The sequence below is a fragment of the Somniosus microcephalus genome, chromosome 5 (genome assembly GCF_052327205.1).
Source record: "Somniosus microcephalus isolate GS21.2 chromosome 5, FLI_Smic_1.0, whole genome shotgun sequence".
Lineage (NCBI taxonomy): Eukaryota > Metazoa > Chordata > Chondrichthyes > Squaliformes > Somniosidae > Somniosus > Somniosus microcephalus.
The window spans coordinates 123,583,523-123,597,476 of NC_140991.1; the positions used below are offsets into that span (position 1 = coordinate 123,583,523).

Below are 13,954 nucleotides of genomic sequence, written 5' to 3' on the forward strand. Positions count from 1 at the left end.
TCACCATTCTGAATTTATTTTTCTCAGAAGTGTTAATCTTACCTATATTAGTTGATGGAAAAACAGGTTTGTGTCTCATCTCTCAGTCAGGAATAAACAAAGTTTGATGATCCCATAGCTGTTATGTTGTATGCAGCACATGCACCTAATCTGTGACAAAATGTCTCCAGATCTGCAGAAAAAGTGCTGGAAATTTCTATTAAAATATTTCCATATGACCCTGCTACAATAATGTTTCAATCATAAGATTCTGCGAAGAAACCACGTTAATTTTAGCAAATTTAGATGAACCCACGGATGAATTAATCCTATTAGTGTCAAGTCTCATCAGAATCTGGAGGACCTGATACCATTACGAAAGCTAATGCTACCCCATCCAGAATGCTCAACAGCAGATAGATTAACTTATATTAGTTTACCAATGTCTCTTGAATAAGTCTTAACCTCTCCGCCACACCCAATTCCAATTCCAATTCCAATTCAAATGCTTTATTGGCATGAAAGTTTACAGAGAACCATATTGCCAAAGCTTACATAGCAAAAAGGTACATTTTCAAACATTCTGTAGGTGTCAATCGATTTGACATTTGTTGGGTACATACAATATTACTTTTAAACGACATTAATTTTAAACAGTCTTTGTACTTCATTTGGTACGTTCAATATTAATTTTAAACAGTCTTAATTTTAAACAGTCCTCAGGTTGTGACATGTTGTTACATATTTGGCCCCAAGGTATGGTCTGTCTCCTTCTCCCAGGACTAATCTCAATTTTGACAGGTCATCCAATTCCTTGAAATCTGGGGTTGTTTGGCTTAGCTTGTTGAATAATATGTTTCTTGATGTGTTGAATTTTTCGCATTTGAGGAGGAAATGCATTTCTGTTTCAACCTCGCCGGCCAGACATTGATCGCATATTCTATTCTCTCTAGGCTGCCAGGATTTCTTGTATCTGCCTTTTTCAATTTCCAGTTGGTGGTCGCTTAGTCTGTACCTGGTGAGGGTCTGTCTCTGTTTTGTGTCTCTGATGGTCGTGAGGTAGTCTGCCAGTTTATATTCTCTTTTTAGGGCCCGGTAACATTCTAATCTGCTTTGGCTTTCGGTTATTTTGTTCCAATGTTCCAGGTAGGTTTCTTTGCATTGTTTAATGATTTGGTTCACTCGGATTGGTGTTTGGACGGCTGTGTTGGTCTGGGGCTGGTCAGGGTCCGGCTGAGTACTTAGTTTCAGTAGCAGCTGACTCAGGGACTCTTTTCTGGGTTTAGCTCTTGGGTCTGAAAGGCTTTGAAATGAAGGGTGTCTGGGGAGCTAGATTTGAGGTGATTTAGGAAGTTTAGTGCTCGTTTTTGGATGTTTATTATCAGTGGGTATCTGCCTAGTTCGGCTCTGCATGCATTTGTTGGCGTTTTTCTTTGGGTGCGAAGGATGCTTCGGCAGAATTCTGCATGTAGGGCACCACCCCCATTCACTATATAATGTTTTTTCCCCTGTGTGATTGTCAATGGTGTATTTTATTCCTTTTTCTTGAGGTCAAAGTACACTCGGTTAAAATGAAGTGCTGCTAGCTGTTTCATCACTGCTGAAAATATGCATTAAGGACTGGTACACCAGAGGTATTAATATGCGCCTGTAGGTTGTTCCTGTGAAACAAAGGGTAGTTAAATGTGCTAATGCCTACTAAATACTATATATCAATGATCTAGACTTGAATATAGGGGGTATGATTAAGAAGTTTGCAGATGATACTAAAATCGGCTGTGTGGTTGATACTGAAGAAGAAGCTGTAGACTGCAGGAAGATATCAATAAATTGGTCAAGTGGGCAGAACAGTGGCAAATGGAATTCAATCCGGAGAAATGTGAGGTAATGCATTTGGGGAGAGCCAACAAGGAAAGGGAATACACATTAAATGGTAGGACACTGAGTAGTGTAGAGGAACAAAGGGACCTTGGAGTGCATGTCCACAGATCCCTGAAGGTAGCAGGCCAGGTAGATAAGGTGGTTAAAAAGGCATACGGAATGCTTGCCTTTATTAGCCGTGGCATAGAATACAAGAGCAGGGGGGTTATGCTTCAACTGTATAAAACAGTAGTTAGGCCTCAGCTAGAGTACTGCCTGCAGTTCTGGTCACCACATTACAGGAAAGATGTGATTGCACTAGAGAGGGTACAGAGGAGATTTACAAGGATGTTGCCGGGAGTAGAGAATCTTAACTATGAGGAAAGACTGGATAGGCTGGGTCTGTTTTCCTTGGAACAGAGGAGGCTAAGGGGAGACCTTATTGAGGTGTATAAAATTTTGAGGGGCATAGATAAAGTGGATAGATAAGACCTAGTTCCCTTAGCAGAGGGGTCAAAAACCAGGGGGGCACAGATTTAAAGTAATTGGGGGAAGGTTTAGAGGGGATTTGAGAGGAAATTTCTTCACCCAGATGGTTGTGGGGGTCTGGAACTCACTGCCTGAAAGGGTGGTAGAGGCAGGAATCCTAACCACATTTAAAAAGTACTTGGATGTGCACTTGGGATGCTCTAACCTGCAGGGCTACGGACCAAGAGCTGGGAAGTGGGATTAGGCTGGATAGGTCTTTGTTGGCCGGCGCGGACACGATGGGCCGAAATGGCCCCCTTCCATGTTGTAACTTTCTCTGATTCTTAGCCCCATTCAGTCCAGAGTGTTGTCCCTCGTAGCTTTTTGGATAAGTATTAATTTGCTGCAATTACAGGTTATTCAAAGTGTTTCCCAGGAAGGAGTCATTCCATCCAATTCAAACATGCCATGTGATTGACATCTTGGGGATCTTTTTCAAGTAATAAATTTGATTGATAGCAATATCTGAGGCGAAGATGTGATTCAGCTCTGAGATGGGCAGGGCCAAGATTCTTAGTCCCTTTGACAGACAGCTCTGTAGCCAGAAGCTTCCCATTGTGAGCTTATATTCTGCCTCCTGCGCTCAGCTCACCTTTCAGTTTAAAGCCAGCAGCAACATTGTAAATCAGAGGGCTCAGTGGTACCACACTGCCACATAAGAAGTAGTGGCCATGTTTCAGGATCAATTTTATGTTGAGGATTAGCACAGTAGAAGCATATTTGTTGTTTTGACATTTTGTGGAGAATTGTAATATTTGTAATTACTATGAATGTACTATTTCTACCGGATGCTGTTCATTTACCTGTTTAATGCTCAGTAAATGTGTCTGTTGGTTCAGAGTCTGAAACATGGTCTGATAGAATGGATATTTTTCTGCCTTTTGAAGTCAAGTTCACGTGGCGGCATGTGATGTATTCCAATACGGTGACAAGGGTTCTCCATTTGACCCTTTGGTCTCGCTTCACCTAGACATTAGCAGGAAAAGGCACACTCTGATTCATAAGGACCATGTTATCGGCCTACAGGCATAGTCAGTAACACTGAACCTAAGGAGAATATTCAGTGGGAAAACCGAAAAATATGATCCACTGTGTAAAAGAAACATATAACTGATTTTTTTTTTTAAATCTCCTTTAACAACATTCGCATTTATATAGCCCCTTTAATGTATAAAAATGTCCTATGGCACTTCACAGAGGCATAATCAACAAAAGTGCTGCCCATATCCTATCCAGCAACAAGTCCCGCTCATCTTTGCCCGTCCTCGCTGACCAACATTAGCTCTTGAACCGCAACATATTTACGATAAAATTTTCATTCTCATGTTTAAATCCTTTTGTGGCCTCTGCCCTCCCTATCTCTGTAAACTCCTCCAGCCCTATAACCCCTCTAAACTTCATTCCTCTGACTCTGGTCTCGTAGGTATACCCACCCCCCCCCTCCCTTTGCACACCATTGATGGCCATGCCTTCAACTGCATAGGCCCTACACTCTTAAACCCCTCTGTCTCTTCATCACACTCTCCTTCTTTAAGACCATCCTTAAAACCCACCTCTGTGGTCAAGCTTTTGGTCACCCCTCCTAATATCTCCTTCTTTGACTCGGTATCCTTTTATTTTTAAATATATCTCTGTGAAGCGCCTTGGGATGTTTTTCTACATTAAAGATGCTATATAAATGCAAGTTGTTGCTGTTGAACTCATTCTTTCCCCCCTGGGCTATCAGACTATTCACTTCTCCATTCTTACCCTTCTCCGAGCAATCTATCATTGCAAAGAGGTTAGTAAGGCACTGTATGATTGGGATAACACAATTTGAACACCAGTCGAGGGTTCCCCTGCCCCCCCACCGCAAGGTTCAATGTTCTACCAATGGAACAACCAAGCTCCGTTGCTGGAATTGGTGATATGTTACCATAAGCTCAAAATCAGTGCTGAAGACATCCTGGGGTTGGATTTCCGTGGGGTTTCTACCAATCATCTGCCGTAACTTTGACAGAAGATCCATGGAAACTCAGAGAAACGGCATAAACATGATTTACACTATTTTTCCACGGTTTCCATGGCTCAACCGCGGACGATCAACAGAATCCCTGCAGAAATGTAAGTGCCTATTCCCCACTGAAGGGCCAGATCCTTTGTGAATAAGATTTTATTTAAATTAGGTGTAATTTCTGTTATCATTTGTCTTTTCATCTTAAATGATATTTGCTGGAGATCTGGTTTTGCAAATCAGAGGATAGCTGAGAAGCTCTCTTACACATTTTTTGATCTGACATTTTCAATTAGTATATTTTTTATCATCAAAGGTCTTTTGAAAAACAGCTGCTTTGATGTTGTTTCTGGGATGTAACAGCAATAAAAATTATTCAATTTAAAAGCAGTATTGAAGTGATTGAACATAGAAAGCTAGCATGGAAGCCTCAGATAAATGAATCTAAATGCCCAGAATGATTATTTTGTTCTGAAAAAATGTAGAAATGTGCAGGACAAATGACATATGTCTGTTATATTATTATTTAGTGCATTAAAGTGAGTATCTTTCAAAACATTCAAAGAACATCTCAAAGTGGCAGCTCAATGCTTCCCATATCAGGGTGAAATTCCTTTACTAGTGAAGACCTGCTATCCCATAATTCAAGTTTTCCAAACTTCAGTACTTTGGCTCGGGATGCCCACTGTGCTAAGGCGTTTAAGTGAAGAGTTCCTGGCGATCAAATTAGTATTAATGATGGGCATTGGTTTTCAACCACCACAAGAACAGTATTTCATGGTTGAATTGGTACAAAGTAAAGGAAAGTGCCAGGTAAATCAGCAAGTACCAGAGCCAGGCTCCCTCTACCTGCCATTATATCACCAATCCTATCTGCAGGCACTGGCACACCAGCCTGGCAATGACTGTAGGAACTTGCTCCACAAGCTCTGGGTTTTCACAGAGCTAGTCGCAGATCTGTAAAGACTCCATCAACCAACCTGCGCCACAGGGACGGCACATTCTGTGTCAGTCAAGATCACCTTTTCCCCCGCTACCCACCCCCATGACCTTTTTGGCTACATCTTATTGCAGGCTAGTAAAATATCATCTGGAGCATCAAGTGACTGTTGCCTAGATCAGCATGGCCAACATGGTCATCACAATTCCCGTTGAATAGTAACAGCAGCCTAATGCCGCTGCACTGCTGTATTTTCCAAAGTAGAGAGTTATTGGTGACAGCTATGTGGCCACCCTGCAGCCTATCTTGTTAAAAAGTGATCATTCGTCAGGCAGGTAGGTTGTTGTACATTGATTTTATGTGTTTAAGTCCTTTGAAGATGTGTGGGGCCAAGAATGGTGTGAGGAGTGAGTAAAATGGCTTCTGTTATGTTCACTTTTGAGTTCCTTGTAATAGAGGAGCTTATTAAATAAAAAGCTGGTATCAGTAAAAGGGACCATGAAGGTATTGGGTAGTTGTAAAAACCCAACTTATGTTATTAATGTCCTTGAGGGAAGGAAACCTGCCATCCTTGCCCGGTCTGGCCTATATGTGGCTAAAGTCCCACACCAATGTGAATGGGCCATAATTTGCGGTGGGTGTGACGGCATACTCTGCGAGTACAATCCGATTTCCGAGATGAAAATGGTTACTGAGAGTACGCCGTCATACCGCCTTTGAAATGGGCCGCAAGTTCGTGATTTCCACATGCGCTAAATCCCGAACTTGCGATCTGTCAACATACGCGTTGCCAGATCATCCGCATGGCCCAAGAAAAATCAATTACTGGCGCAGAGTTGGGCTATTTGCCCACCAACTGCCCAGCAATTGTGTACGAAAATTTGATGCAAACAGATGCAGGGCCTGTTTGCATCAGCGTAAGTGGATACCTCAGGCATGTTTTAACCATTTTCATCTCGGAAATCGGATTGTTTATTTGTATCAAATGAGTTTTTCTTGTATCTGCAAAGATTGGAGTTTTAATGATGTCGATAATTATTATCAGCAATATTAAATTTTTACTAACAGAACTAAGACGTAGCGAAGTTGGTGGAATGAAGCTACTCAGGAATGAAATTCCAGTCCTGTAAAGTAATTGTAATTAAATCTGATTACGGGATTTCCTTCTGAGATTATGTAAAATCTAATTCTGTTTGCTGATTGGAGGACCAGGCCCAGGCTGCGCCCCTGGGATCCGTGGGCCATTATGCTGCCCTCCATTACGCAGCTTCAGACCGCAGGTTTCCAAAGGAGGGCCCCCATCAGGTAGATGCATATTCTTTTCGCAGATCCGCCGCATACTCCAGAGCTACGCCGTGGACTGCAATTTTTGGGCCATTGACCCTCAACTGCTCTCTGAAGTAGCCGAGCAAGCCACTCAGTTAGCAACTAGGAATGGGCAATAAATGCCGGCTTTGCCAGCACCGTCCACATCCCAAGAATTTTTTTTTTTAATGAGCTTTAGGTGACTTTACCCTGAAATTACAGAGCAGTTTCATTTTGCACTAAGGGGTATGTATATGTAAGAATCAGAGCTGCTTGGCTTGTATACCATGACTTCTTAGTGCGTTGTTTTCAGTGCACAACATTCACCCATATTTTACCATTGTGTCCTACTTATTTTCTTGCTTTACAGGTTAAGAAGTGGCCTATTGGAAAGCATGGCTTACTATATGACCGTACCTGGATGATTGTCAACCAAAATGGCATCTGTCTTAGTCAAAAGCGGGAACCCAGACTTTGTTTGATTCATCCACACATTGACCTGGAGCAAGGGATTATGACCATCAATGCAGAAGGTTAGCAAAGCCAACAGGTCTTGGAGGCATTAATCTCAAAAATAGTTATAAACATAAGGAAATATTATTGAGAAAAGGCAATTTAAACCCTCCAAGTCACTCCATTGCTTAGGCTATTTTCTGCTTTCTTTTAAATTTTTGTGCTCAAAATAACTGCTATCAGTGGTGGGAAATAGAACACTTTCCCACGGAGCTGTTTTTCCCTCCCAGTGGCAGTAATCTATCTGGAATGGTATTACCACTCCAAACCTACCCTGCATAGTAAATGAGGGCCTTGGGCGGTTATTCTTGTGGGTTTATGATGAATTCACATTGGTAGGTGGCATTCCCGCTCCATCGCTAACCCGCCAATGAAAGGGCAAGCCTTAGTCGCAACCTCAGATGAGCACCCCTTTTTCCACATCTCATCTTAGCTAATTTGTGCTGAATTAGATGCAGTTTTTTTGCTGTCTTCCCTACCAGAGAGTAGGAAACCCTTTCCCTGACCATACATTTGTTCCATTCCATCTCAATAAAAAGAAGCCTCACAGTCAAACCAACACCCTTTTCCTATCCCTGCAACACACATATTTCCACTGTTCCTCCCCCTACTGCTTGGCACAACAGTTCCACTCTTTCTAGTTCCCCCCAAGGCCGGGTGCAATGGTGTCTGGATTGCTACTTGGGTGCTGCTGCCAACCCAGCCATGGCTCAATAGCACACACCCATTCACTGGGGACAGAACCTTTTAAATAAATGTAAAGACTACCAACATGCAAATCACAGCTTCAGGCACACATTAATTAAAAAATTCATCATTCTTCATCAGACAGTGTCCAAATAATAATCCTGCCTGTTTACCCACAAAACAAAAATCCTGCTGGCTTTCCCATGGTGCTTTAACTGTGCCTGCCCCTTTAATAGTGCTGGTGCCTTTAAGGCCCAGGATGTGCTCAGGCTTCCTCTTCTGTCTTCATGGCTGCAGCTAAAAGTGCACCCCTCAAGTACACCCACCTGCCACATCCTTTATTTAAATGAGACAGAAAAGAACAAGTTCAGGCACTCAGCTCCTAGACCCAGCAGAGCGCACTTCCAGTGCACTCTGTACTAATTGCTCCTGGACAACCCTTGGAGAGGAAGATCAGCTTAAGGTTGTCTTGCATACATCTGTCACTGATTTCCTGGGGAAGCAGAACCTCCTCAGGGAACTGCAGATATTTTCCCTTTAGCCTATACACAAGGCTGGGACTGTAAGAGCATCTGCAAGCAAACCTCCTCCTGCATGTTGACTGTCCAGCTGCATCACTGTTTTCTTCCTACTCCTCTTCCTCATCCTGCTCTTCCTAATATGCCAAATACTGTGGCAGTCCAAGAAAAATCACCATGGAGAAAAAGGCTTGGCATTCTACTTAAATTATAGCTAAAAAATTCTGTTCCAAAACCCCCTTCACAGAGAGAGCCGATAATATACGAGGTACTTGTGAAAAAGCTGATTTAAAGACAATACTTCGGGGATGAATTTCCTCAGGATGTAATCTATTCCACCGCCATAACTTCAGCAGAAACCCTGTTTACGCCCTTTCCCTTACCAGGCACCCAATCAGGGAGGCAGCCTTTATATTAAATGAGATTTATAACAAATCAGCTTCATGGAAATCATAGGAGCTTGTACTGATGTTTATTCATTAAAAAGCTTTCATACGAGCATACGAACAATGACTGATGGGAAAAGACCCACTGGTGAATCCAGTCTGTCCCCCACATCTCCAACGCCTTGTACATCACAATATATACACTCCCCACCCCACCTGAAACCATGAAAGCATAAAATTACAAAGGGATATTGATAGATTAAGTGAATGGGCAAAACTATGGCAAATGGATTTCAATGTAAGCAAATGTGAGATCATCCACTTTGGACCTAAAAAGGATCGAGTACGGTACTTTCTAAATGGTGAAAAGCTAAAAACAGTGGAGGTCCAAAGAGACTTGGGGGGGTCCAGGTACATAGATCATTAAAATGTCATGGAACAGGTACAGAAAATAATCAAAAAGGCTAATGGAATGCTGGCCTTTATATCTAGAGGACTAGTATACAAGGGGGTAGAAGTCATGCTTCAGCTATACAAAACCCTGGTAAGACCACACCTGGAGTACTGTGAGCAGTTCTGGGCACCACACCTTCAGAAAGACATATTGGCCTTGGAGGGAGTGTAGCCTAGGTTTACCAGAATGATACCCGGACTTCAAAGGTTAAGTTACGAGGAGAGATTACACAAATTAGGGTTGTATTCCCTAGAATTTAGAAGGCTAAGGGGTGATCTGATCGAAGTTTTCAAGATATTAAGGGGAACAGATAGGGTAGATAGAGAGAAACTATTTTCGCTGGTTGGGAATTGTAGGACTAGGGTCATAGTCTAAAAATTAGAGCCAGACCTTTCAGGATTGAAATTAGGAAACACTTCTACACACAAAGGGTGGTAGAAGTTTGCAACTCTCTTCAACAAGCGGCAATTGATGCGAGATCAATTCTTAATTCAAAATCTGAGATTGATAGATTTTTGTTAACCAAAGGTATTAAGGGATATGGGGCAAAGGCGGGTATATGGAGTTAGATCTCATTGAATGGCAAAATGGGCTCGAGGGGCTGAATGGCCTACTCCTGTTCTTATGTTCCTATGTGACCTCTTGGGAGAGGTGAAAATCCATAGAAAAACCCAGGCCAATGAGGGAAAAAAAAATCTGGAAAATTCCTCTCAGCCTTTTAGGCGATCAAACCTAGTCTAGTAGACCTCTCTGGCTCTGATTAATGTCATACAGTACATACCTTTTGTACAAGGTCTGTTTACTAGTTTAACATTATGATACTATAGCCTCAATTTTGAGAGACCCTTCACACAGAAGGCAGTGATTGTAAAATTGGGCCCATTATCTTGTGCGTGCGATTCACTGTGTACCTGAATTTAAAAGGCTTGATTTGGTGGAGGGAAACAATGAGGCTGTGCAACCAGCTGGAATGGTCTCAATCAAATATCAAGATTCCATTGTCAACTTTTATGTCTCCAGGATTTTACATCTTCAGGTGAGGCTTAATCCACAACACGAGCCTAAAAACTGAGTGCACTTGAGTCCTAGGACAAGGCCTCCTGCAACAGGCTTCTTAAAGGAAGAAGATAGGTTTTTGAAGATCTTCGGATTATTTTTATTTTATTTACCCCTTGCTGTATTTTGCTTTATGTATTAGTTGGCTTTTCTGGATAGTTCTCCAGTTTTGGACAAGGGTGGGCATCCCTTTAGAGCATCTGAACACACTGCACAGTTGAGGTGAGGAAGGGAAGTTCATGAGGGGCCAACTAATGCACATAAAACATCCACTGAGCTGTTTTGACCATGTCTGTCATCAATGTTCCCTCTAATTTGTGGTCTAAGTGTGTGGTATCTTCCAGTGGCAGCAGCTGGTGAGCGACCTGCGCGGGACCTCCTGATTGCTGCACGGCCGCACACCTTGGGAACCCCACGACCTTTACCTGGACATTTCGGGGAGACCTGTTTTTGTTGCTTCTGCTTCACAAGACAGGCTGCTAGAGTTGTACCATCTGCTGCATTTCCTAACATTACAGCAGTGACTACACTTCAAAAAGTATTTTATTGACTGTGAAGCACTTCGGGACATCCTGAGATCCTGCTATATAAATGCACATTTTTTCTTTCTTTCATTGATCTAGAGGCAACATCTGCATCAGGATGGCTCTTCCCATAATAGGGAAGGTTACAACAGCACAAAGCTTTCATGCTACTGCATTCTTCCAAGCCACTGCAGGAGAAATTTGCCACATCAGCCAGTCTATATTGTGCACATGTTTCAAAGAAGTGATGTTTGCAAAAGGCAACACTTTTCTAATGGAAATGAGACATTAGTTGTCCCGCATGTACAGCTTTCAGCTGCTGGTAGGGTTCCCTCAAGTGCAAAGAGTAGCATCTGGTAGATGTGGGCATTAGAGCTCTTCATTATCAATCCCTGTGGCCTTCAGTAACAGAAAGGAGTTGCATTCAATGCATGTTCAGGTGGTACCATAAATACATTATCATGCTCCTCAGTGACTGTTATCTAGGAAGCAAACTTGGGGCCTCATTGTGCAGCATTTCAAGGCACCTGTATTATTTAGAGGAGAAGTAACGCTGGGTGAAAGGCTCTTAGGAGAACAGGCTATCATCTCCACCAATGGCTGCTGACTCCACTTGATGTGCCTCAATAAATCCGAGACTCGACGTTAGCGAAACAAAACAAGGCTTTTATTGACTTAGAAGGTAACACACAGAGGAGAATGTATCTTCCATCCAGAGGTCTGCCGTACTGGATGTGCTGCAGGCTGGGCCAGCTTACATAGGAGCCAGGTATGGGCGGAGCCCTACACACAGTACAATACAATGGAAATGAAACTGAAACCAACCACAGTCACAGGCAGAGAAATACTGATGAGTGATGAATGGAATATTTCATCACATTCACCCCTTCTATAGATTTAGTCTGTTCGGGGGTTTGATAGTCCTCTGCGACCGACGTGGCTGTTGTGGTGCCGCGGGTGTCGGCTGGGTGTCCCCGGTGGCCTCCTGGGTCTCTGCCGGGGGTGCCGCCAGGGTTGTTGAAGGGGTAGTTGGTGGTGGTACCGTTGGTCGATGTTCTTCCGGGGGTGATGAAAGAGTAGTGGGTGGGTAAGAGTTGCTGTGGTCGTTGTTGCTGCTGTTGTCGTGGTTGTTGTCGTTACCGGCTGGGGCGACGTCTTTTATGGACACGGTGTCCTCCCTTCCGTCGGCGTGCCGGACATACGCGTATTGGGGGTTGGCGTGGAGTAGGTGCACTGACTCCACGAGAGGGTCCGTCTTGTGGCCCCTCACATGCCTTCGCACGAATACCGGACCTGGGGTGGAGAGCCATGACGGCATGGATACGCCTGAGGTGGATTTCCGGGGAAAGACAAACATTCGCTCATGAGGCGTGGCATTAGTGGCAGTACACAATAGCGACCGTATCGAATGGAGCACATCTGGGAGGACTTCCTGCCAGCGGGAGATAGGGAGGCCTTTGGTCCTTAGAGCTAGAGTGACTGCTTTCCATACTGTCCCGTTCTCTCGCTCCACTTGACCGTTACCCCGGGGGTTGTAGCTGGTGGTACGGCTCGTGGCGATCCCCCTGGACAGCATGCACTGGCGTAGCTCTTCACTCATGAAGGACGCCCCCCTATCCGTATGGATGTAGCTCGGCATACCGAACAGGCAGAACAGGCTGTTGAGGCATTTAATGACCGTGGCGCTGGTCATGTCTGGGCAGGGGAAGGCGAATGGGAACCGGGAGTATTCGTCCACAATGTTCAGGAAGTAAACATTGCGGTCGACGGACGGGAGGGGGCCCTTGAAATCTAAGCTGAGCCGCTCAAAGGGCCGTGTAGCTTTGATTAAGTGGGCTCTATCTGGGCGGTAGAACCGAGGCTTGCACTCAGCGCAAGTGCGACAGTTCCTGGTCAGGGACCGAACTTCCTCAATCGAGTAGGGTAAGTTGCGGGACTTTATAAAGTGGAACAGCCGCGTGACCCCTGGGTGGCAGAGGTCATTGTGGAGGGTCTGTAGCCGATCCCCGGTGGCGCTGGCACACATCCCTCGTGAGAGGGCGTCGGGGGATTCGTTAAGGGCCCCTGGCCGGTAAATGATGTCATAATCGAAGGTGGAGAGCTCGAGCCGCCACCTAAGAATCTTATCATTTTTAATCTTCCCCCTCTGTTCATTATTGAACATAAACGCTACCGACCGCTGGTCGGTAAGTAGGGTGAAGCGTTTGCCGGCTAGGTAGTGGCGCCAGTGGCGCACTGCCTCCACGATGGCTTGGGCCTCCTTTTCTACGGAGGAGTGTCTGATCTCGGGCCCTTGGAGGGTCCTCGAGAAGAAAGCTACGGGCCGCCCCGACTGGTTGAGGGTGGCCGCCAAGGCAAAGTCAGACGCATCACTTTCCACTTGAAAGGGAGTGTTCTCGTCCACTGCCTGTAGCGTGGCCCGCTCAATATCCTGCTTAATGCTTTTGAAGGCGGCATGGGCCTCAGCAGAGAGCGGAAAAGAGGATGCTTTCAAGAGGGGGCGGGCTTTGTCGGAGTAGTTGGGGACCCATTGGGAATAATAAGAAAATAACCCCAGGCACCTTTTCAGGGCTTTGGGAGTGTTGGGCAGGGGCAGCTCCCGTAGGGGGCGCAATCGGTCGGGGTCTGGTCCGATTTCCCCATTCTCCACCACGCTGCCTAGTATGCAGAGGCGCGTGGTGTTGTAAACGCACTTGTCCTCGTTGTAGGTGAGGTTGAGTTTTTGTGCGGTTTTCAGGAACCTCTCGAGGTTCGAGTCGTGATCCTGCTGGTTGTGACCGCAGATGGTGACGTTGTCGAGGTAGGGGAAGGTTGCCTGCAAGTGGTGGTCATCGACCATGCGGTCCATCTCCCTCTGGAAGACCGAGACCCCATTCGTCACCCCAAAGGGGACTCTGAGGAATTGGTAGAGGCGTCCGTTCGCCTCGAAGGCGGTGCACGGGCGGTCCTCTGGTCTGATAGGGAGCTGGTGGTACGCTGACTTGAGGTCGATGGTGGAGAACACCCGGTATTGGGCGATTTGGTTCACCATTTCTGATATGCGGGGTAGCGGGTAGGCGTCTAGTTGGGTGTACCTGTTGATCGTTTGGCTATAGTCGATCACCATCCGTTTCTTCTTGCTACCCCTTACCACCACCACTTGGGCGCGCCACGGGCTATTGCTGCGTTCAATAATGCGCTCTTTCAGGAGCCTGTCTACCTCGGTCGCGAT

At 45.0% G+C, this 13,954-nt stretch overlaps 1 protein-coding gene across 2 annotated transcripts in view; it reads left to right on the forward strand.

Annotated features, from left to right (window-relative positions):
• The window catches only part of mocos (molybdenum cofactor sulfurase), a 489,344-nt gene that overhangs the window by 343,812 nt on the left and 131,578 nt on the right, over nt 1-13,954 (forward strand). For both annotated transcript variants that reach the window (XM_085988161.1, XM_085988162.1), the window contains exon 9: nt 6,976-7,138. In XM_085988161.1, the coding sequence (XP_085844287.1) occupies nt 6,976-7,138 (163 nt within the window). The remainder of the gene's footprint in view (nt 1-6,975; nt 7,139-13,954) is intronic.